Here is a 23,060-nt window from a genome sequence, read left to right on the forward strand (position 1 = left end):
CGATCTTGACCACAATTAAAATAGGTATACAGGGTGTAAACGACAGCCTACCGAAAACGAAAAAAAATGACTTTAGACACGATTCTGGTGCTTATGGCGTTGAAAATTTTCATCGGTTTTTTCTTGATTTTTCCGATTTTTTATGCGTTTTTTTTTATTTTTTCTGGTATTATTTCGTTAATACTACACAATGCAACATGAATATGAAAAAAAAAACCGTCATATTACTGTTTTTCACAAAAAACAGCAATGGATTAAAACAACGTATAAATTCGCTATCAGCTGTTCGGCCAACGACACCGCGCCGGCGGCGGCCGGCCGCGACGGTCGACGTCACGCCGCGTACCTACGCGCGCCACACAGACACGATTACGCACACAGCTGTCAACCTCAGTGCTCATTCACGTTGACTCGCGGGCGCGGTGGCGGGCGCGGTCGCGAAATATCAAACATATGGCGATGTACCGAAGTGTTCACGTACATACCGTTCGCGCGGTCTAAGTTGCGGGCGAGCTAGCGGCGTCGCGCGCGGCCCGCGTGGCGCGCTCGCGCCAATATCAAACAAGTGAAGATGTTCGTGTGTGTTCACGTCGAACTAGCGGTGGCGGGCGCGATTCACTCGCGATGTCAAATAAGATTAACCAGTTTGAGCCAGTTTGAGCCAAACGCCCGCCTGGCGGCCAACGTGAACACAAATCGCCACGTCACCGCGCTCGCGACCGCCACCGCGCCCGCGAGTTCCAACGTGAACAAGCACTCACACTCACTAGTATGCAGCGTTACTTAGTATTTGTTCTATGTTAAAAATGAAAATTACATAATTATCTCGCTCTCCGATAAAAGGTAAATTCATAAGATTTAAAATGTGTGATATCTTATTATTACACGTACAAATACATACAGAACAACAAAAAATCCTATTGATATTCTTTAGCGCTATAAAAATCTCTAATAAACAATTTAACATGTATTGTCGCTTTGTTCCATTAAAATTTGTTCTTGCAAAATTCTATTCGATATTTACACGCTCATTCATACTTCATACAAGCGCGGTGCGACTCGAAAAGTAGATGGCCGTAGTGACGCGTGACGCCGCGACCGCGCGTGGATGTTACATAGATGGGATGCGACAAAATGGATGCTAAGTAATTCTCCGGGGATTATGAATAATGATAAGTTAGTTTCTCTGATAAGAATATTAATGGATATTGATTGTTATCATTGTTATGTACCTAAATTTTTTATGGTTTAATTAAATAAACGTTTCGTGTTTATTTTATTTACTTTAAGCTGATTTTATGTTATAAATATCAAAGTTTTTTAAACTTACATCAATAATGTTTGTAATGTTATTTGGTATTTGAATAAAACTACAATGCAACCAGTAACAACTGTGACAAGTAAAAATAGTAATGCCACATCAATATTTTATTGAATCTAATCTCTCGCTGGGATCCTAACTCGTCGCTCGTCACCAAATCGGCGGCGCGCGGGCGGACGGCGCGGAGGGAGCGGGTGGCGCGGGCGAGGGGCGGCGCGAGTGAGCGGAGAGGCGCCCGCGCCGGCGGCTCTCTTTGATCGATAGTTCGAGCAATTCGCTCGCGGAAGACGGAAGCTCTTCACCGGTGTCGTTCGTTATGTCCTATTCGTCGTGTCGTGTGTGAACTGCTGTTTATTATTACTTGTTATTGTTCCGGTTTTGAGTTGTTAGTGTTTTTATTGTTATTATTTTTGTTGTTATTGTTTTCAAAGTGCAGTTGTGTTCGTAAATAGGAAGAAATGTTGATGTGTTATGTATGGTGAAGCACGTGGAAGTGCACGGCGTGCTCTGCACCTGTACGTCCGGATCCAAAGGTACTCAAACTCTCGCCATACACCAGGTATTTGCGTGTTGATAGACATTGATAACAATTTGTTTTAGCGCTTTCTTATTATTGGTTACGTTTTGCTATTATTGTTTGATTTCACGTAAGCCAAGTAGGTACCTACCTACTTACAATTTTACTATGAGCTATTGTAACATACGGGCCTACTTACGATACCATAAACGATACATAAGATTGTTATCTAATGATAGCGTTGCATACTAGTGAGCGCATAGACGTGGTGGTACGCGTACGTACCTACGACGCGTCGCGACATGTCGTCGCTCAGCGCGCCGCCGCCGCACGGTGGATCGAAAATCGGCTGTAGAAGACATAGGATCTCGATGTCGCGAATGTTATTTTTTTTGATGGAAATGTATTCTGCTGATCATTACTGTTCTATAAAATGTCATATGACGTAATTGTGTGCACAAATGGAAGAGTTATAATTTTTTTAAGAAAATTTTGTATGGAGCTGACATGGAAAATGAGAATATCTCTGGAATCGCAAGGTTGGCCGTTATATCCTTGCACACTGATATAGTACTATTTATTTGTGAATTTTTGACATACTTTATATCGCGGCATCACTTGCGATTTTTTTTCTAAAAATCGTCAAAATTTTCAAAAAAAATATTTTGTTTATAATACATTTTAATGCTTAAGTATGACAATAACAAGTGTAATTTACAATATTTTTTATGCTTAGACCAAAACGTTCTAAGAAATCACAAAATCGTACTACTTCTCCTCGAATGGTGTTCTCTGAACCTCGTATAATCTTTGTTTCGGGCCTCTAAAGCTTCTTCCGAAAGACTTCCAATTAGTACAAAAGCATTTACTGCAATTATGTCCCCTCCGTGAATCAACAATTTGTGGACAGTTGATGACATGTAGTACCCATCATACAGTTCCACGTATTTGCAGCGGTTGTTCTAGCGTATTCTTAAAATTTCGGCACGTCTACAAACTCTCCAGATGTGATAGCTCTCAGAATCACAGCAAATCTGTTTTTTTTTTCTAAAAATCGTCAAAATTTAAAAAAATATATATTATGTTTATGATACATTTTAATGCTTAAATATGACTGTAGTAAGTGTAATTTACAATATTTTTCATGCTTAGCCCAAAACATTCCAAGAAATCACAATTTCGAATTACTCCTCCTCGAACGGTGCTCTCTGAGCCTCTTAAAATCTTTGTTTCGGGCCTCTGAAGCGTCTTTCGCAAGACTTCCGAGTGGTACAATATCATTTATCATATTTTTATATATTATCATTTACTGCAATTATGTCCCCTCCGTGAATCAACAATTTGTGGACAGTTGATGATGTGCAGTAGGTAGTACCCATCATACAGTTCCACGTATTTTCAGCGGTTGTTCTAGCGTATTCTTTAAATTTCGGCACGTCTACAAACTCTGCAGATGTGATAATTTGCAGAATCACAGCAAATCTGCATATTAGGTCTTCGTCTTATCCAAATTCTGAACTTGTAACTGCAGGATAAACAAATGATATTAACACCAAGGTGGGGATTTGACGGTGATAGGGGGTTTGAAGATGATTCCAGCTCATTTATGACCTCTTTGGTTCCATTAAAGTTGATAGCTGACGGTGATACCGTATGGGTGAATCTAAAACCCTGCTCACCTATGTATTGCCATCCAGTCCAGTTTACTTTTGCGAAAGAATCCAAAGAAGTCGTCATAAATGAAAAAACTGCAATGGATAACCAAATAAAATCTCTCGTACCCTCAAAATGTCAAGTACTGAAATTAGTGACCAATTAATGGTGACGATGATTGATGGCAAAATTTTTACATATCTGGCTGTAGCGAAGTGAAATGCGGCCTGCTCTACCTGTATTCGGCTAAGCCCACATAAATGAATGAGTTAGATGCCATTGCGTCAAAAACCGTTTCTTCTGGCGTGTATGAGTTCGGATTATCATCACTTCATGCCCGCATAAACGGAATGTCTTTTACACATAGCGTATCGTCTAGACTTCAAAAAGTGGTCTGCACGAGGAAAAGGCCATCAAGAGACACTGCATTCACGAAAAAAACTCATCCAAGAACGATTCAGAGATGATCTCAACCATTTGATCGACATCATTAAGCGTGGATTAGACACAACTAACGATGGGAACACAGCAAGGCGATTTTTTGAGTTTCCTTGTAAAACTGCAGCGATCATTGGATTCGATGAAGACCAAATATGCAGATTTGCTGTGATTCTGAGAGCTATCACATCTGGAGAGTTTGTAGACGTGCCGAAATTTTAAGAATACGCTAGAACAACCGCTGCAAATACGTGGAACTGTATGATGGGTACTACATGTCATCAACTGTCCACAAATTGTTGATTCACGGAGGGGACATAATTGCAGTAAATGCTTTTGTACTAATTGGAAGTCTTTCGGAAGAAGCTTTAGAGGCCCGAAACAAAGATTATACGAGGTTTAGAGAACACCATTCGAGGAGAAGTAGTACGATTTTGTGATTTCTTAGAACGTTTTGGTCTAAGCATAAAAAATATTGTAAATTACACTTGTTATTGTCATACTTAAGCATTAAAATGTATTATAAACAAAATATTTTTTTTGAAAATTTTGACGATTTTTAGAAAAAAAATCGCAAGTGATGCCGCGATATAAAGTATGTCAAAAATTCACAAATAAATAGTACTATATCAGTGTGCAAGGATATAACGGCCAACCTTGCGATTCCAGAGATATTCTCATTTTTCATGTCAGCTCCATACAAAATTTTCTTAAAAAAATTATAACTCTTCCATTTGTGCACACAATTACGTCATATGACATTTTATAGAACAGTAATGATCAGCAGAATACATTTCCATCAAAAAAAATAACATTCGCGACATCGAGATCCTATGTCTTCTACAGCCGATTTTCGATCCACAGTGCGCCGCCAGAAATCTCGTAGGCATGCGCGGAGATACATCGCGTTGTTCACTATACATTGAACGCTCAAAAATGACTAACTCGGGAACCAATCATTTCCGAGAAATATCGTTGGAGTAAATTTCGCGCATACAGTGTCACAAACTTACAAGTAAAGTTTTCGGTTAGCTGTCATTTACACCCTGTATATTAATAAATCGACTTGCAATATGTGAATTGTGATCCAAGTGACTTTCCATTTTGCATTACAGAGTTAGGGCATATCATTTATTTTTATTTATATTATTATTAAGTATAGCTTACACCTATTGAAGAGTTTAAAGCTTAAAACTGGTTACATCATAAACATCTTTAAAAATTACCTCAGTAACCCTATCTGAACAACATAATGTCAGCTATTTGAATCCAATTTAGTTAACAAGGAACGAGCTATAGAGCAATTTTTGACCAATTTGCTGGCTGAAAACGAAAGGCGTGCGAGCGCAGCCGCGGTATAAAGGCTAGTTAATTACTAAATCAAATCTAATGGAACCCTTAACACGAAGTAGGTGCCCACTTTGAGAAGCTTGGCTCGTAAAATTATGATAAAAGGTTTCATTTTTACGACTTGAATAAAACCATGGTTTGTGGTTAAATACTTAACGCCTACAAATAATAAACTTGCCGGGTGTTATCAACACGATACTTTGAGGAAAAGTTAATTTAATTTGTTTGGAAAAATCAGACAATAGAGTTTGGTTGACAGATGCTGGGTTGCGTATACAAAAACTGGAATTATATTTTTCAATGAAAGAACGCCCCTAAAATCTTTGACTTCCGCTACGTATGCAATTCAGTTTATCGTAAGTTTGCAAAGCACAGATTAATATTATGTAATATTCAACTTTAACCCAATACTTTAACTCAATATAAAAAAACATTTTGTCCCAATTTTCCTGCTAAGGAAAATATTAACATTGCCCTACAAAATCAGATGATATTGAATTACATCACTTACATCAATAAGACCTTTTATAAATTCATACAAGTGCTCCACATCAAAACAACAATCTGTATAAGGACGTCACATTTATCCACAAAAATCTTCATCCGTTTACAAAAATCTGATACAAAGATCCGTTTTACTTTCTCCGCCTCAGAACTCTAATACCGTAATTAATTTTCTTTTTTTACAATCATAACTAAACCAATTTGTTTCACACCTCGGTATAAATTCCGACATTTATAACGATAGGTACACAAAGTTAACACATTTTTTTTCTTCACGAAAACCCTCATTTCCCTAAGCCTTAAAGAAAAAACAATGAAAGGAGACCTACCATTAAAATAAATAAAAGGAAATAAAGCACCGACCGCAAATTATTTCACTTACCTACTTCTTTTTATAAAAATGCGAACGACGCATTAAATTTTGGGGAGAAAGGAAACTCCCTTGTAAGCAATATCGAGCAGGCAAATTTTTCAGATATTGCCTTCAGGTAGCGCACATTTATTATGTACCCGTATATATTACTCTTGATTCATTGACTTTCGATATTGATTTACTTTGCTTGCATAAGCTGTAGTTAGGGCGAGACCACGCGGCCAAACTAAACGGCCTTTGATCTAAAGAATTAAGGGCGAAGTTGGTGTGTGCGGACACCGGGAGCCAGACGGGACTTACGACTGCGTGTAGCATGATTGAAAACCAATGCATGCAAATCCTGATGAACGATAGACGCTTTGAATCATAACTTATATTCGCATTTTTTCGGCATCAAACTTCCATAACAAGTTTATTTACTTTATCCTTATTTCTGTAGATATCGGCAACTTGTAACAAAGTTTATTGCTGACCGTAAATATCTGTATCTAACTATGCAAGGTACGGGCTCCTAATATCGTTGTTTACGGCAACAACTTCTAAACTGTTATCACTTTCAGGACACCAGAACGGTACATCTCGCCTTCGCCGATGTCCACTTGATTTACGTTTACGATAAGGTGTCGACCTAAAAACTTTTGTGCTCCCCTGCGCGTAACACAATCGCACAAGATTTAAAACCCCAAAAAATACCAGACCTTTTTGTTTCATTTCATACGTGCTGCTTGTATTGTATATTTACTTTAAAAGGTATCATCTAGCTATCTTCAAAACATTTCGTATTTTTGGTCAGTAAGCCAAGATCACAATTTAATTAAATCTGTGTTGGTACAAAACTAATACTCGGTAACAATAAGCATAAACAAAAGACGTTTACGTTACATTTGGCTGGGAGGCGGGGCACGTAATGGGTGGCAGGCTGCATTCAGATTTCCAGCTGAGGCGCTCCAATATCGGTTCTTGGTATATTATTTCAGGGCGGAGGGACGCGGGGCAATATTGAGTTGTGAAACCGACGATTTACCTAACAGGAGACGCTGCTAACGGAGCAACTTTAGCTCGACACTTTGACAACTTATTTCTTGTCTCTAGAGTTGCTAAGCCACTCAGTTTGTGTACGTAACGGCTTGATTGTTGTTCGCTGCGATAGTGATTGTAAAAGCTCGAGACTTTTCAAGGACGTAAACAATTTCAATTCCCAACTAATAACCGGCTAAGAGCCTTCATTTAGAAGCACCGCATCGATATTAGAGGTAACAAACGCTTAAAAACTTTAAGGTAAACAAGGGTCGGCAGGGAATACGTAGAGAAATATTCGAGCTATGCCCAAAGCAATACAGCTATTAAAGGAACTTAGTTTAGCAACCTGTAAAGTGTATACCGAAATCCTCATTCAACTCGTCCAAACGCTTAATTCAGTTGGAATAATTCGAGTTCTATTGTTAAGTTCCTAAATTTGAAGTCCAACATTTAACTGCTTACAATTCAAAGGTAACCGCAAATTTCGAAACGAGTGTGCCTCTCTATAGAATGAAACTTATTTGCAAACCGATAACTTTTAGTACGAGTCGAGTTGGTCAGTTCACGCCGCCGTCCTACCCGGCCGACCACCGCTCGCCAACTATGCAACAAAGCATTCCTATGCCTCTGATATTGTTACAATATTTCAAAATTTGCCAATTACATGTTCTCTTACAATCGCAGACCCACTTTGACTATAGGTCCATATATTATTTTATCGAAGGTAATAAATAAGGTGTATCTACGGTAAAAGCTGTTTTGATTTTTTGTGAAACTTTGGTTTCTCCAGTTTTCATAGAAATCTATCAATTTATCTCGGCGTGTGGAGTGTGTGGAGTGCACAGAGCACATGTAAACAAGGTAAAGTTAGTATTCCTGGGAAGCGCCGATAATGAAAGTTAGTGAAGTGAAGTATCAGTACGTACCTCGACCGCCTCGTTGTAGGATCTTTCATAACCATAACTTCTGTGATTTCGCCGAATTTGCTAAAGTAGTCTCGGAGGCTTTCTGCAAAGGAAAGAAAATTGTGTTTAAACATAGTGAATATGTAATGAACTCGCAAACATACGTATATTAGGGGAGTACTTAAAGTATTTGTTTTTTCGCAAGGGCTATTAGATCCTTATTTAAAAGGTATTTTGTGAGTGTGCATTAAGTGAATTTAGGAATGATTGTTTTGTAAAATAAATTTTGATTCTTTTTTTGCAACGCCAATTTTTATACACATACGGGTCAGTGATATTTAGTTCGGTCTTATTTTTAGAGCAGAGATCTCGTGTATTTTGGAAGTACGTATTGGTACAACGACAAAGAACTTTCATGGCACATTCACTCAACACTTCTACACAATAGAAGGGTCTCGTTTTGTAACGTTGAAGCCTTTTCGATTCGCACTCCATAAAAGTAAAACGATAAGAGTCATTCCCTTCAAATGACTGAAGGAATCGTCAAGCAAATGTTTGTGAGCGCACGCTCCGCAGAAACGTTCCGGCTGTTTATCGTGTCACAAGAGATTTGCTTCGACAAGAAGCTCGAGTATTAAGTATCATGTTTCTCTATTTATATTGGCTTGTTAAAACGTCTCGAACGTCTGCCTTAAATACATGCAAGGAGCATCCACGTCGAGATTTGTTTGCGACCGCCGTATGACTCACTAATGGATAGGGCGGGTGGGCTCCCTCTAAAATGAATATGCTGATTTCCCACGTCCGTGTTTTTAGGCGTATTTTACATAATTTCCGGTCAGCAACCGACACGTTACACTGTTTAATCACTTTCGGTTCTGTATAGACGCAGTCTACCTAATACATAAAATATACTCCCGAATTATAATACGTAAGTTATATAAATATATCATAAAATATGTATCGAGTATGATGAATAACCTTTCTTTTTATATGCAAAAATATAAAAACGTCATGAATAAAGTTTGCAAACAGAACGTCAACAATCTATCTTCCGGCGCGTCTGTTATGGCACGTCTGGCCTATAATAACGATCGAAATCAAATTTGTTCTAAACAAAAGCTCGATACTAACTTACTCGGAACCTGTGAAGTTCCCGATTAATACTAATTAAGAACAAACAGGCCAATCACGAGAGGCTTATTGCGGGATACATTCCAATTTAAACTTGCCTTCAATTCGATAACGGGGGTGCTTCTAAAACCAAATGTTGGTCTATGTTTTTAAAGTCGATTTTCGACTTGTTTGGGGTGGAAGTTTTCTAATCTGACCGCTACCCCAGCCTTTGGTTCTGCACTTCCAAACAGTAATGAAAAGTAACGATTGCATGCTGACGCTACCATTAATCACAAGCAACACATACAAGGGTACGTTTTTAGATCCGTGAAGAATGACCTCGTTCTTACAATACGTACAGTTTTTTGACCACAACAGTCCCAAGCTTCGGTAATTATACCTATGTATTGTTCCATTTATCTTCATATGCAATTTTTACAAGGAACTAAAACGTATACAGGATTGTTTTAGGTGGACCTGTTTCTGTAATCACTCTTCATAACTTACTTCACGAGGTGAATAATTGTAAAGAGAGTTAAAATGTTGCTTATTATTTAGCAGAATGTACTGCATGGTATGTCATGTTAAACTAAATAATAATATGTAAATGCAAAATAGTATGCAATGCCCACTATCTGAAAACAAAGTTATATTATACTTCACCGCAAAATACTCATAACTACACGAACAAAAGCGTATAATTCCGACATAATAATGTATTTAAATTCCAAAACTATAAGCGCTACATAAAGCATACAAGAGTTTCAAAGGAAATCGTTTTGTAAATATTTTCTGTGTTTAGTGAAAATACGCTTTTAAATATTTTAAACGAAACATATCGCTCTGGGGCCGTTAGTGCTTATAAATCGAAAACCAATATTGAACTTTATATATTTTTGGTATATTGATGTTACGTTTTGATTACGAAGCCATTATACGCTAATGCTGCGCGTCCACTTCCGAAAATGAGATAGGATATCATATTAATTACGATAAGCGGAACTGTTGCATCAATTGCAAGAGCATGATGAAAACTTCATGTATTAATAACGATGAGTTTCTGGTTGTTTATATTACTACGGTAGCACAAATGAATTTGTAATCAACTTAAGTGTTTTTTTACGGGTAAAGAATTATCGGATAAAATATATTAGAAATACAGATAAATTCCATATATCAAATATGTCTATAGAGTTTTTGGACTTTGGATTAAACCTTGCATAATATTTGCGTCCTGATTCAAAGACATTATGACAGTTACCCATCATTAAGAACAAACCGAATTTCACTAAACTGGTACAACACTACCAATCTTTTTAAAGAAAAACAAATTAATTAGAGACCATCGACACTCATACCCACTAAACTATTCGCGGACCCTTGTTATCTTTCCCTTTCGGATTTATATTTTATTTAGATGACGCCTACAAGTAGTAGGACGGCGCGGGTGGCTTCGGCACACTTGTTCAACCACCATAAAATTAGCATTTGGCTAGTAGCATTTTCATCCGAACACAAGCTGCGGATCCACCTGAATTATTCGGCCGCTACTTCTCAAGACACAAGGGATCGAGAATGTGGGTTTTTTTCCTTTTCTTTTGTGTAACTGTTGACGGTAAAAATTTGGTTGCTAATTTCTATGCGAGAGAGTTAAATGATTTTTGATAGTTATTGAACACGATTTGGTTTTTTATAAACTAAGGAACAGATAAGTTTAATATATACTCTAACGCATGGTAGGTATTTTTTTTTGTTGTTACTTTTGTTACTTTAAACTCTTGAAGCGTTTCTTCACTATATCGACGTTCACCAAAAATTCGAAGTTAGTGCCAAAATATTGAAATAACATTAAACGTACTAGAAATTCACGTTTGAATAATATATATCATGTAGTTTTTCAGTCTTTAAAGCTATAAAGAAAATTACCTCAAGCTTTTCTGAGAAAAACTTTATTGATATCACATTTCCAAAACATGCACACCTTCTAAATAAAACAGCAATAAAAACACTTAACATTTTATAGCGCTGCCGTAGGCTATCTTTAATTTATAATAAACGTATAATGGCCGCAAGAATGAAACATTTTATTTCTTTCTTATACAACATTTACAGTTTAATGACGTATTACGTCTAGCTTGCAATAAAATTATTAATATTGTCAGTGGTATGAGGGAGGCACCGACGCAGCAGTTGCTCAGCCACCATTAAATTGGAACTTGCCACACTTCCTGAACTACCTACCTTGCTACTGAATTACACCGTCATTATACCAGTTTCATTTTGATGAGTACAGCAAAACTGTTTCGTTTAAATATTTATAATTTGTTATCAATTATACTGCTGTCAGTGCAAAATAATACTAGTTATTTGAATTTTCCGTAGTTCATTTTTGTATTGTTTGCCTGGTATAAATGAAAACTACTCGGGTTTCAATTATTACAGGTACATTTTTAATGCAAAGTACCATATTGTGGTAATGGGTGACCGAAACATAAAGATTTTTGTGTCCACCCGTTTAAGGATCACAATATATTACAGACTGATCAATTAACACTTAAATCATTGTATTTGGTCAACGAGTCTCCAAGAAATAAATGGCGGACAGAACACAGTTATCAAAATAAAATAATGTCAAATATCCATTCTGGTCCTTTCTGTAATTGTTCATCCAACAATAATTACGCGAATTCTAAAACAACTTGGAATTCAAATGCTCCCTAATTGGCAGTTTTAATCTACTAACTTTTGTACAGAATTCAGCAAAAGTAGGGAGCAACTTGTCGTGGTCGTGGCGAAACGAATCAAAACCTTCTAACTGAAATTTATAAATTTATTTTGGCAAATTATAATGACTGGAGAGGATAATTTGCTTGATTTAAATGCGGATCGCTTTTATGGTGTTTTAGAATAGGCTATATTTCTTATTAAAGTTGGAGCGAACAACTCTGCCGCTACTTTTATTTGAATGTGTAAATTGGTAGTTTTCGAAATTATAAATACTAATTTATATTCAGTTTAGATTCTATTACTAGACCCTTGCCTTACTACATTTAAAATTTATTTATTCCATGAATATGACGCTGTAAACGAATTGACTTTGTCTCTAGCGTTGTTTTAGAGTGAAATATATTTAGTAGTAAAATGATAACTGCCTTTTATACATATAAGACTCGTTATTCATAGCGACATAGATATTCGGCAATAATCTGATTAACCGTTACATGTGCGTAAAAGTGGATTTTGATCTTATTTCTCGCATAGTTTATTTCGTTACCTTTCACGGAAGTTTGCCAAATGATTCGTCCTATGTGTACAGGGGCCTACGCCACTTGCCCAACCACCATAAAATTGGAAACTAGCCGGCGAGTCCAGCCGAAATGAACGGACAAATTACGTAAAAACAATATTAAATACAACGTTAAGAAAATTTACATTATGTGTTAAGCTTTGAAACACAACCAGCACTTGAGAGTGAAACATTTTATAATTATATTTTGTTTAACCATTATACTTTTACTCAAAGAAGTCTAAAATACTTTAAAGTTGTTACAAAGGCATAATTATAATGTGTTCTTTCTACTTATACATGTATATTTACTATTTTAAATTATTATAATTTGTCCCAAAATCAATTTCAATTTTTACATAAAATAAATCAATGGCTACACAAAATTGTTTACAACCGGAATGAGTTTTTATATAAGGTATAATTACCTAACGTATAAGTAATAAATAACAAAAACTTATCTCTATTAATCTTCATCCTACATCATAATTTCATTATGCCAGACTGACGTAACTCTGTTCTCAATTTAGCTCTGTGACCTAAACATAAACATGCAACTGCCACTTAAAGTCTTAAGTTCAGCCACAATTTTAAAATTTCCCACCGCACCTGTACCTTTGTACGTTTAACTACAATGTATACAATGTCACCGCATTTTCACAAGTATTTTGTTTTTCCTGTTTCACAACATATTTCATGTTTCGGCACGTGCCGGCAGACGTGTCTCGTATATTTTTTACTCAATAAATGGGTCAACACTGCTTCTTGCGAACTCTTGACTTTGACTGTTAAAATTTGTTGTAGTTTTTGAATTAGTAAAGTAGGGACATGTGTAAAATTGAGGTCTTATTGTAAAGTTGATGTAGAAACTTTCTAAAACATTATAGACGTCACTCACCATAATATGGCATAGAAATCCATGCCAATTTAGGTAAACATGCTAGTAAACATCTAAAAATGAAAAACTTTGTTACAATTTTAAATAAAATATGAAAGTTTACAATCGCACGAATAAAAGAATTTCTACTATATGTTTACTCACATGGCTGTATTAAAATGCAGAATAACACGGGTTGTCCCCTTTTTTACCCACTTCCGTGTCGAAAACATTGGCCTCCTTGCTTGCGTTCCCATAATATATATACTGTTTACTATTGAGCAATAATTCAAGTTAAATGGCTTCTAATAATAAGATCTGTTCGGAAGCCACAAATAAATATACGACTATATTTCAGTATTATTGGAGTTGGATCTTGGATAACAGACACTTTAGTTGCTTTTGTATTACTTCGTAAAACTTTATTTTTTACAAACAACAACTTGTTTAACAGTATCTCGGGAAACTTTAAGAAGTTTTTGATTTGCACCGTTTTTGTATTCACTTCATAATAGTGTTCTCGCGATTTTATAGCTGGAGTAAATGAAAATGTTTCGTTCGAAAACAATTCAAATTATACAATTTTTAAGAGCGAACACCGGGGAATTCAATCGAGGGTAACGAGCAATTAGTTACTATAACTCATTCCGAAACTTCCTAGTATTTTCGCATATTTCAATCAAATTTTGAAAGCAATATTCTATAGGTAACAAAAATCCAAACCAGTACAACGATATTTTTTATTCTCAGAATTTTGCCTCTATTCGAATGCAATGGTACAATTTTAAAAAAGAACGCACCAACGCAATTACTATTTCATTCTATACAGTGATAGATCTCGCGTCACTGATCAAGATAAATCGATGCGCTCTGCATAAAGCCGGCACATCTGACAAGCTTTTAACATAAACACGGATATCATTGGTTCATACCGGTATTGAAAAGCAATAGTAATGATGAATCAATCAATATGTAAACGAAAACATTCCGCATCGCATATTTTATCTTTAACAATCCTTGCCCAACCGAACCAATTAGTGTGAAAACCTTCCGTACTACAGTCCAATGTTATAAATTTGGCACTTAGCCTGACGCAAATTTTCACTGCTGTCAGCAAATAAAGTGGCGCAGTAATAGTTTTGCGACGGCCCGAACTAAATTGACACACTATAGGTACATTTTTGTAGGTACATTTTTCAATTAAACCACCCTGTGTTTTGTTGTACGTAAGCGTTAAGGGATGGTGGCATTTTATTTGAAATTTATAGCAGGTGTTGCTAAAATGTTTTAAATATTTTACATTCGACGTGTAATATTGTATGACTAACTTAGATACATTTTAAAGCAATTTATTTTAAACTATGTTGCGTTACGATAGCTAGTTTGCTGTGAAGTGTCGGGTTACATTTTACTCAGTTTTTTTTTGTCAGAAATTACTCAGTGCCCGCACAATATTAGGAATAGTGCCAAGCCGGTGGCAATATGCTCCATTCATATTTTGAAATATGAGTGTAGTTTGCTTCTGTCTTATCCTACTCGGAAACAAAGACTGATGCTGTCCAGTATTTTTGATTGATGTTTTACTTTAGGACTGTTACAAACTACTTAATTTACCTATTTTAAAACTAAAACCTAACCGAACGAAAGCACTAACCGACTTGACAAAATGCGGCATATTAATACGAAAGCGACAACATTGGGGAGGTTGAAATCGATTTTTGTTCAGCAATATAAGCAGTATTATACGTATATCTGGCATTCCAAATGTGTAAAATGTGCATATTCTGCGTATCAGATACGACAATAGTTGTCTATTTGCATTTATATCTTCCAACTGCAAAACATTGACGATAATTTGAAAAGAAAATGGAAAAACAAAGCACTACAGTTGCTTAATGTTACTTTTAACGTTTATAGACTACTTTAAAATTGTGTCCTGCGTATAAAATCACCCAGTTAAATGTGTATTGCGGTTGGCTACCTGCCAAGCACGTAGAACCACACGTCCAAATCTGAGAATCTCTCACTCGCCCCGCTGCATTCGTTTGCGATGATTCGACAATCGACACATAAATATTGAATAATCAAACGTTTGCGATTCGAATAACGATAGAAGTGCAAATCTATTCTTTTTGAACATTTTGACGCTGTGGCAACATTGTAGTTATTCAAACAACGCCATTTTTATTTTTATTGTTTGCATTAGTCCTTTGATTTTATATTATGGACGTTTGAACGCAAAGTTCTCTACAGAAATAATAGATTCAGACACTGAAATATACGTTTCAGCCAATAGAACCTTACTTGATGTTTTATTCAAATATAAAAAATGTCCTCGAAATAAAAAAGAAACATTTCAATTTCAAGTGGGAGTCTGCACCTTGGAGTCCAACAAACGCGGAAAGGACCTGCGTACATCAAAGTGATTACGGGCGAAAAACGCCACACAGTCGAGTGGGAGCGTTGTAAAAATCACTACGACGTGTGAAGTGCCATCGGGGGCGTCTCGGTGGAGTGGCGATCGCTTGTTTTTCCCACTTTCGATGAACGCCGCGGGCCGAGCTCGTTCGAGTGCCCTCTGATTTCGTCCCTGCACCCGGCTCTGTGTTTTATGAGGTCAAGAGAACCTCCACAAAAAACACGTACCGCGATAAATTACGCACTGACACATTCAGATTCGCCCATAATATACACGATCGTAATATATTGGTTTTTTTTTCGTTTTTCGGCAGTGGTCGTGTTTGCGGCAGGTGCACTTCATTCTCAATACGCACTTATTGTTGGTACTTGTGTAGACAAAAGTGCGTATGTCAAAAAAGGTTAGGTTATTTGATTGAAGTAGTATTTATATGCTTTTATACTGTTTTCCCGAATGAAAGACTGTACCAAGTATTCGTTCAGTTTATTTATTACTGGCAGGATAGGTAAATAAACAGGCGTCCGCTATAATATAAATTCATTCGGTCTGTGTTAGTCATGAGCAATGAGCGATCAACGTGCTAGTGACAGATGTGTCCTTCAGTTTACGCACTATTAATTGCTCAGTGCGGTTGAAAGTTGAGCTTAACAAGCCTAAAATATACCTAGTTAATTAAAAATGGAATTATCTGATCAATTTGTTATGGCATAGTATTATTTCAATTCAATATTGCGGTCTATTACTTGAATACTTAATATTGGGTTTCAAATTGGATACTTAAATTTAAAGATTCATTACTAAGCTAGACAATTCAACCCAAGCATTAGAAGAAAACACGAAACTTTCTCAAAATCTGTGAAAATTCTATAACTTAACTTGTAATTACACATTTTATAAACTAAAACCGTCACTCAATATCTCAAATTAACTAAATTAACTAACTAAATAGGTCAAAGATAGTAGACGGGTAATTTATTCCCAATAACTATCAAAGCAAGTGCAGATGTTGTACTGTTTCAATTTAAGGGTGCACAGCGTCGAAGTTCCGAGATGAACTTTGACGGAACTTTCGTGTGACATTGTCAACTAATCTTGGAGGAACATACAAACGCCGCAGTAATGTACGTACACTTTCAATTAATTGTAAACATTACTTTGCTCATATTGTGATGTTGTAATGTTGATGGAATATTTTCCTAAAATTATATTTGTAGATCTTTGTATAAATTTGGCTTTATTTTGAAGTTAGAGCCTTTTTAAACTATTGATTATTGTTAACAAAAAGGTGTTATACGAATACTGTCTATATTTAACAATGATGTTTACTTTTTGCTTTAGAAAGGCTACGTGACTCTTCATCTATACTAATATTATAAAGCTGAAGAGTTTGTTTGTTTGTTTGTTTGTTTGTTTGTTTGAACGCGCTAATCTCAGGAACTACTGATCCGATTAGAAAAATTCTTTCAGTGTTAGATAGCCCATTTATCAAGCAAGGCTATAGGCTATATAACATCACGCTACGGTCATTAGGAGCGGAGTAGCAATGAAAAATGTTACAAAAACGGGGAAAATTTTGACCCATTCTCTTAGGTGACGCAAGCGAAGTTGCGCGGGTCAGCTAGTAAATTATATAATTATAATCAAGTTATAAATAACTTAAAGAAAGATTCCGTTAAATTGTAGAAATCATCTACTACAAATATTTTCACGATTAAAATTAAAAACTTAACGAAATGTTAATGATAAACCAGTTATAATTACATTAACACTATACAAAATTAAATGTACACTCACTTATTCACTAATAAAACATAATTAAAATTACCCAGTGAATGTTTGTCGAAACTTCGCGATGACATGCCAAAGTAATCTCACAACTCGGGATATTACACAGAACATACACAATATACAGCAACACAATGTGAGTGTATTTGACTACCAACATATACTGTAACACTATCTGGATTTGTGTAGAACTTATACAAGAATAAGTAAAAAAAATATTTGAAAATCTATGAACATATAATTATATTGAAAATATAATATACGGCGATAAATAGAAGTTCTTCTTAATTTTAAGTCTGTAGTGGTATTCTCTACAGTCGGTGCTTTCAAGTTTTGAGCATTTGACATTTAAAATTACATACGGAAAATAGTTTTCAAAAAAGACTCTAGGAGCTCTCTTTACGATAGTCGGCAATGGTATGAATTTGCGTACCTACTGTTAAAAATTAAAGTAACTGTACGTCATAGACTCGATAAAGAATCGTAAGCCCGCCATGTCTAACTTACATTAAGTTACCTCGGTCTGCTCTCGTTCCTCTAAATGAAATCGTTAACCGACTAAAATTTTATTCCGAGATCATATAAATCAGCAATACATAGTCGTATAAAATAATTGTTTCCGAACATCACTAATAAATTTAATTTTATTCATATTTTATTTTATTTAAAAGTGGTTGACAAAGGCTTACCGAAATTCTTCAAAATCACCTCCCTAATTATTGTGAAAAGTAATTATTATGATATACCTATTGAATTTTATTCAGCAATACCCAATATTCCAAGTTTCAGGTAATTGTAACCAGAAATGTAAAGACCGTATTTCACCTTCAAATATTTGTTGTTATTTCGTTTTAATTTGTTGTCCAAACGTAAAATTCAAAGAAACAATCATATTTTAATAATGATAATTTTAGTAAAATACACATCATTTATTATTTTCTTCGAAAATGTAGGAACAAGTTCTGAATTTTAATTAATCTAGCATTTATTAATCCTTTCCATGAGCCAGTAAAATACACGATTAAATAGGCTTTTTTCAGTTCTTTTACATACAGCAAATCCCCCATGCATCGTAACCCAGTTCTCATGGGATTATACCGTATTGCCATTTTGTGTTTTATATTTTTAATGCATGTTTTAGGGAGATATGAATGTTACAGAGATTGTTGCCATTAAATAGAATTCATAACTTCTCACCATTATTTTAGAAATAGGTATGATTGAAGTGAATCTAAACTATAATTTATTTGAGAAGCTGTTCAATACTTCAATGTAACTTTCCTTGGGAATCAAACGCTCGACTCTACAATTAATTCGACAGTTATTTCAAAACTAACATGGTAGTAAGTTAGAAATTCAATTGTAATAACATTTACCTTTAAAATATTAATTCCACTTCGCAAAACCAACCCAGAGAAATATACTTTGTAAGAATAGCAGTAGATTTATTCAATTGTCCGTGTGTATCCAGCGTGCACTGATGTAGTGCATGCAGACGCAGCTCAACGTGTACGTTTGACGTTACGTCGCAAGGAATGATTGAGTGGGCGATAGTTGCATAACGCCCATACGATATATTATCAGGTAATACCGTATAATTGTCGTGATCTCTGAGAACAACCGTTGCTGTCTCTATGAGATATGAGCTGGCACACGATACGTTGCTAATTTCGTGACATCCATTCATTTGCCGATCGCAAACGTGAATGGGATCAGACAACAGCTACTCCGACGCACATGCACTCGACTGTCATCGACCCACATGCAGTTATCAACTTTATACATATGTGCAGTAATGCCGATATTAGTCAGCATATTTTTAATCGGCACCAGAACTCTTCCGAGCCTGTACATGTGACATTAATTTATTATTCTACGTATAAATTACATTTGGAAATAGAACCGGCAATTAAATACACGACAATAAATAACGCCCCTATTATGTGTTCCTGCTATTTATTGTTTCAAATTCAAAATCGAGTAACAGAATTTGAAATTCGCAACGAATTTAACGAACTTTATTACTCGCATTGTAAAATAATTATTTGCTCCAAGGTTTTACAAACTTGTTGCGAATATTTAGAAGTTTCTATTATTTCATCATTGTGAAGCGAGTATCTGGCGTAATGTGGTGGTACAATCGGCGGCCGCAAGCATTCCTACACCGCGGAATACTAAATATTAACACTCGGTGTGAACGTAAAATACGTCATGATATGGATTTTAAAAGATGTTTAAAGATTCATAAACGTAAGCTTTCTACCTCAGTCGGAGTCGTAAAGTTGAGTGTAATGTGTCTGAATATCGTATTACGTATAATATGACGGTAACTTGGAGCGTTAGGCCGTCTTTCTACACCTGGTGACATGAATAAACTGTGCCGTTGTGGTCTAATATTAAGTTCGGCTTGTTTATAATGTTGCTTCCCCACAACGCCTGAGTTATGTAAGTACACGTGTTTGCCTTAAGTTGGGATCTCTTGTTTGTACGTAGATATGCGCTTATGGGCGCGTGTGATATTGTTACTGATTTTAACTTATTGTTTAGTATCATTGTTTTCGTTTATACGGATAATCCACGTTTAATCCCGACGCCAGCCGCTAAGCACTTTCTGTGACAGCGCTTATCGTCAGCTGAGTAAGTAGTCAAGTATTATTTTATTCTATTTCGTGAAGTAACGCATTTTATAAAATAAAGTTAAATTTTGATATAAAGATAAGTGATTATATATTTTGAACTATAATATTTACTTTTTGATTGCAATTCCACATGTGAACATTGGAGGTGTTTGAATTAGTTACTGAAAAATATCATCATTTACAAATACACTTAATTAACAAACATTTAAAGCTTGAAGCATTATTTTCAAAAGCGTAATTGCAATTGTCAATGTAATTTACTGGTAGCAATTTTAAACAAAATTGATGTTATGAAAAAGCTCCCCGATGAAAGTTTTATTTAAGAGTTGATATTATTTTTTATTATCAGATGTAAGCGATCTGAGATTAAAATGAGAATAGAAAAGACGCGCCATTTTAATAGTCTACTGAGGGAGAGGTTTATTGAACTTTACAGACAGACTAACAACGTTACCCATTTTAGATTATTTTTATTTTTAGCAGACTTTGTCTGTCAACGTATTTGACCAACGTACTCAAGTGCGGTCTAACCCCTTCTATATTAAAACATACATTGAAATTTTAAGCTACGAAAGAGTCATCAATAATCTAGAACTTATAACTGAAATCACAACTACTATTCATCAACATTCTACGCAAGCTAAACCGCGAGTAACAGCTAGTCACAAATAAATTCCACTCGAAATCCGCAACATCTAACACTTGAAATATCAACGCAAACAATTAATTACAAAACCGAAGTCTAAAGCCGTATACACAATAGGTATCTTGCAGTTCTCGAGTCAACTTGTCTGAGTGACTTTAATTCATCGGCGGGCACGCCATCTGGGATTACTTGAAGCTGTCACGCCGAGCACCGGTCGAGACGTTCAGATCTTTGATCGGAACTTGTAGGTAGTTCGAGGATCAAAATCGAGAGGGCATGAGGAGATTGAGTTTGCGCGCGCGTGTGTACACAGCCTTATGTTTAGGTAAAATGTTGTTTTAGTGTTGATACCTAGACAGGATTCTGATGAAAAATGTGTAATTTGGAACTGGACTAACCACTTGTTAAAAACTGCAGGTTATTGGCAAAAACAACATAAATATTGTCAGTAAAATGCCTTCAACAGTACCAATTTACAATCGTATCAACAATCTTTCATTATTATTCCCTTTTAAAATCACTACGTGAATATTCCCGCATGAAGTAAAAGTAAAAATACCTGTACCGTTTCACCTTTAATGATAAAACGATCGGTAAATATGCCAAATTATTATCACTGTACTGGACGATAATAAAGAGTAATTAACTTTAAAACACATTTCCGAAATTAAAAACAAACATGGCAGGAGCGACATAAATCGAGCTATTTAATATGCATTCCACTTGTTTTACATTTTTAATTATTTGTCGTATTCACACGAAAACGAAAACCAACGACAATTACGATAAAACAATGACTCCTACTGAATAATTCTCGGCAAGTCAAACGGATACATTGTATAGAGTATGAAAACATCTCGATAGCTAGAAGTGTATCTTGTAGATTTAATAGACAATACCACTAAGGATGGAGCTTCTTGTAAACTTTAGTTGGAACTCGGATAAGTTTCTGTGCAAGCCCTGTCCTTAAATTGAAATGGGTACCAAAATAGCTCTAGTTGCTTCATTATTAACTATTGAACTAAACTATTGGGGATATCTTTGGGTTTTGTTGCAAGGTTAGCTCTGTATTCCGATACAGTTTAATGGTATTACGTTTTAAAGTTACTCTGTTTAGTTTTGAACTATGATATTCTACAAATGTATATGTTTACGAGTCAATTGGACTTCGAACGTGTTTTAATTTAAGTAATTGGAGTAGCTACCTTCGTACAAAAGATAGCTTACTTAGAGAGAGAGCGATAAAAAAATAAACGAGAGCTACAGAAGCTATTTCAGGAGCTTTTATTTGTCTGCCTTAATCCAATTTTCGAGCACTAAGTCAGTACTTCAACAACAGCTAAAAGAGCGTACAACAAGATTCGTCATTAGCAAAACACAGTGGCGTAACAGCGCAGACTACATTACTGCAGAATGTCCCACACGCTCAAGTTCCCGACTGCGACTCTATGGGGATGTTCCCGCCACTAATGCCTTCAATAATTGGCAGTCGAACTTCCAATGTACCCAATCACGAACTCAATTCGATAAAGACTCAGTAGGAATGTGGGACGTAACCTTTTATATTATTAAGTAAACGATTTCTGAACCCAAGTATTATTTATATTTGTTTGTTTGTCTTATTTCGAACGATGGCTCAGAAATTATGATTGACATTTCGAAAGACGACATTACTTTTCACATTATATTTCAACGGTAAATGTTACCAAGCAACTTCTTTAAATATGAATCATCAGCTTAAATATTGTTATAATAACGGCCACATTTTCGGCAGCAGACACATTTTAGGCAGTATTTCATGTTACTAAAAAGGAACGAAGCCGCTTTCATAGTAACAACTAGTATAAAATTCAATTACCTAATTCAGTTTTAACACTTAAACGTGCATTGTTTGCTGGCAAACGATAGACCGCTAGGCCGGGCCCACAAAGGCTTTACGGAGGTATATTTCCAAATATTTTACACAATGAAAGCAAGATTAACAAACACTGTGGCTACTCTTTCTGGTCGGTCTGAAGTATGGCGGGTTGTCACGCGATGCCCGCTTACACCGAGAAAAAAGAAAAAATGAGAATAGATATTAGGATTTGGACGATTTAATACCAGGTCATTTGGTGCGCTAACGAATTTATGCGATTTGATACGCTGTTAGCGGAAAAACACGTTTGGTGAGTTCAAAAATAGAATAAATAAATATTTTAGCTTCGCTCC

General features: G+C 35.7%; 1 protein-coding gene across 6 annotated transcripts in view; it reads right to left on the reverse strand.

Annotated features, from left to right (window-relative positions):
* Rbp6 (RNA-binding protein 6) overlaps positions 1-23,060 on the reverse strand; it is a 471,739-nt gene that overhangs the window by 295,513 nt on the left and 153,166 nt on the right. For 5 of the 6 annotated variants that reach the window (XM_076113243.1, XM_076113245.1, XM_076113242.1 and 2 more), the window contains exon 3: positions 8,103-8,184. In XM_076113243.1, coding sequence (XP_075969358.1) covers positions 8,103-8,184 — 82 coding nt within the window. Of the gene's footprint in view, positions 1-8,102; positions 8,185-23,060 lie in introns of those variants that run through there. The other variant, XM_076113249.1, reaches the window with a different exon arrangement.

The sequence above is a fragment of the Anticarsia gemmatalis genome, chromosome 4 (genome assembly GCF_050436995.1).
Source record: "Anticarsia gemmatalis isolate Benzon Research Colony breed Stoneville strain chromosome 4, ilAntGemm2 primary, whole genome shotgun sequence".
Classification (NCBI taxonomy): Eukaryota; Metazoa; Arthropoda; class Insecta; order Lepidoptera; family Erebidae; genus Anticarsia; species Anticarsia gemmatalis.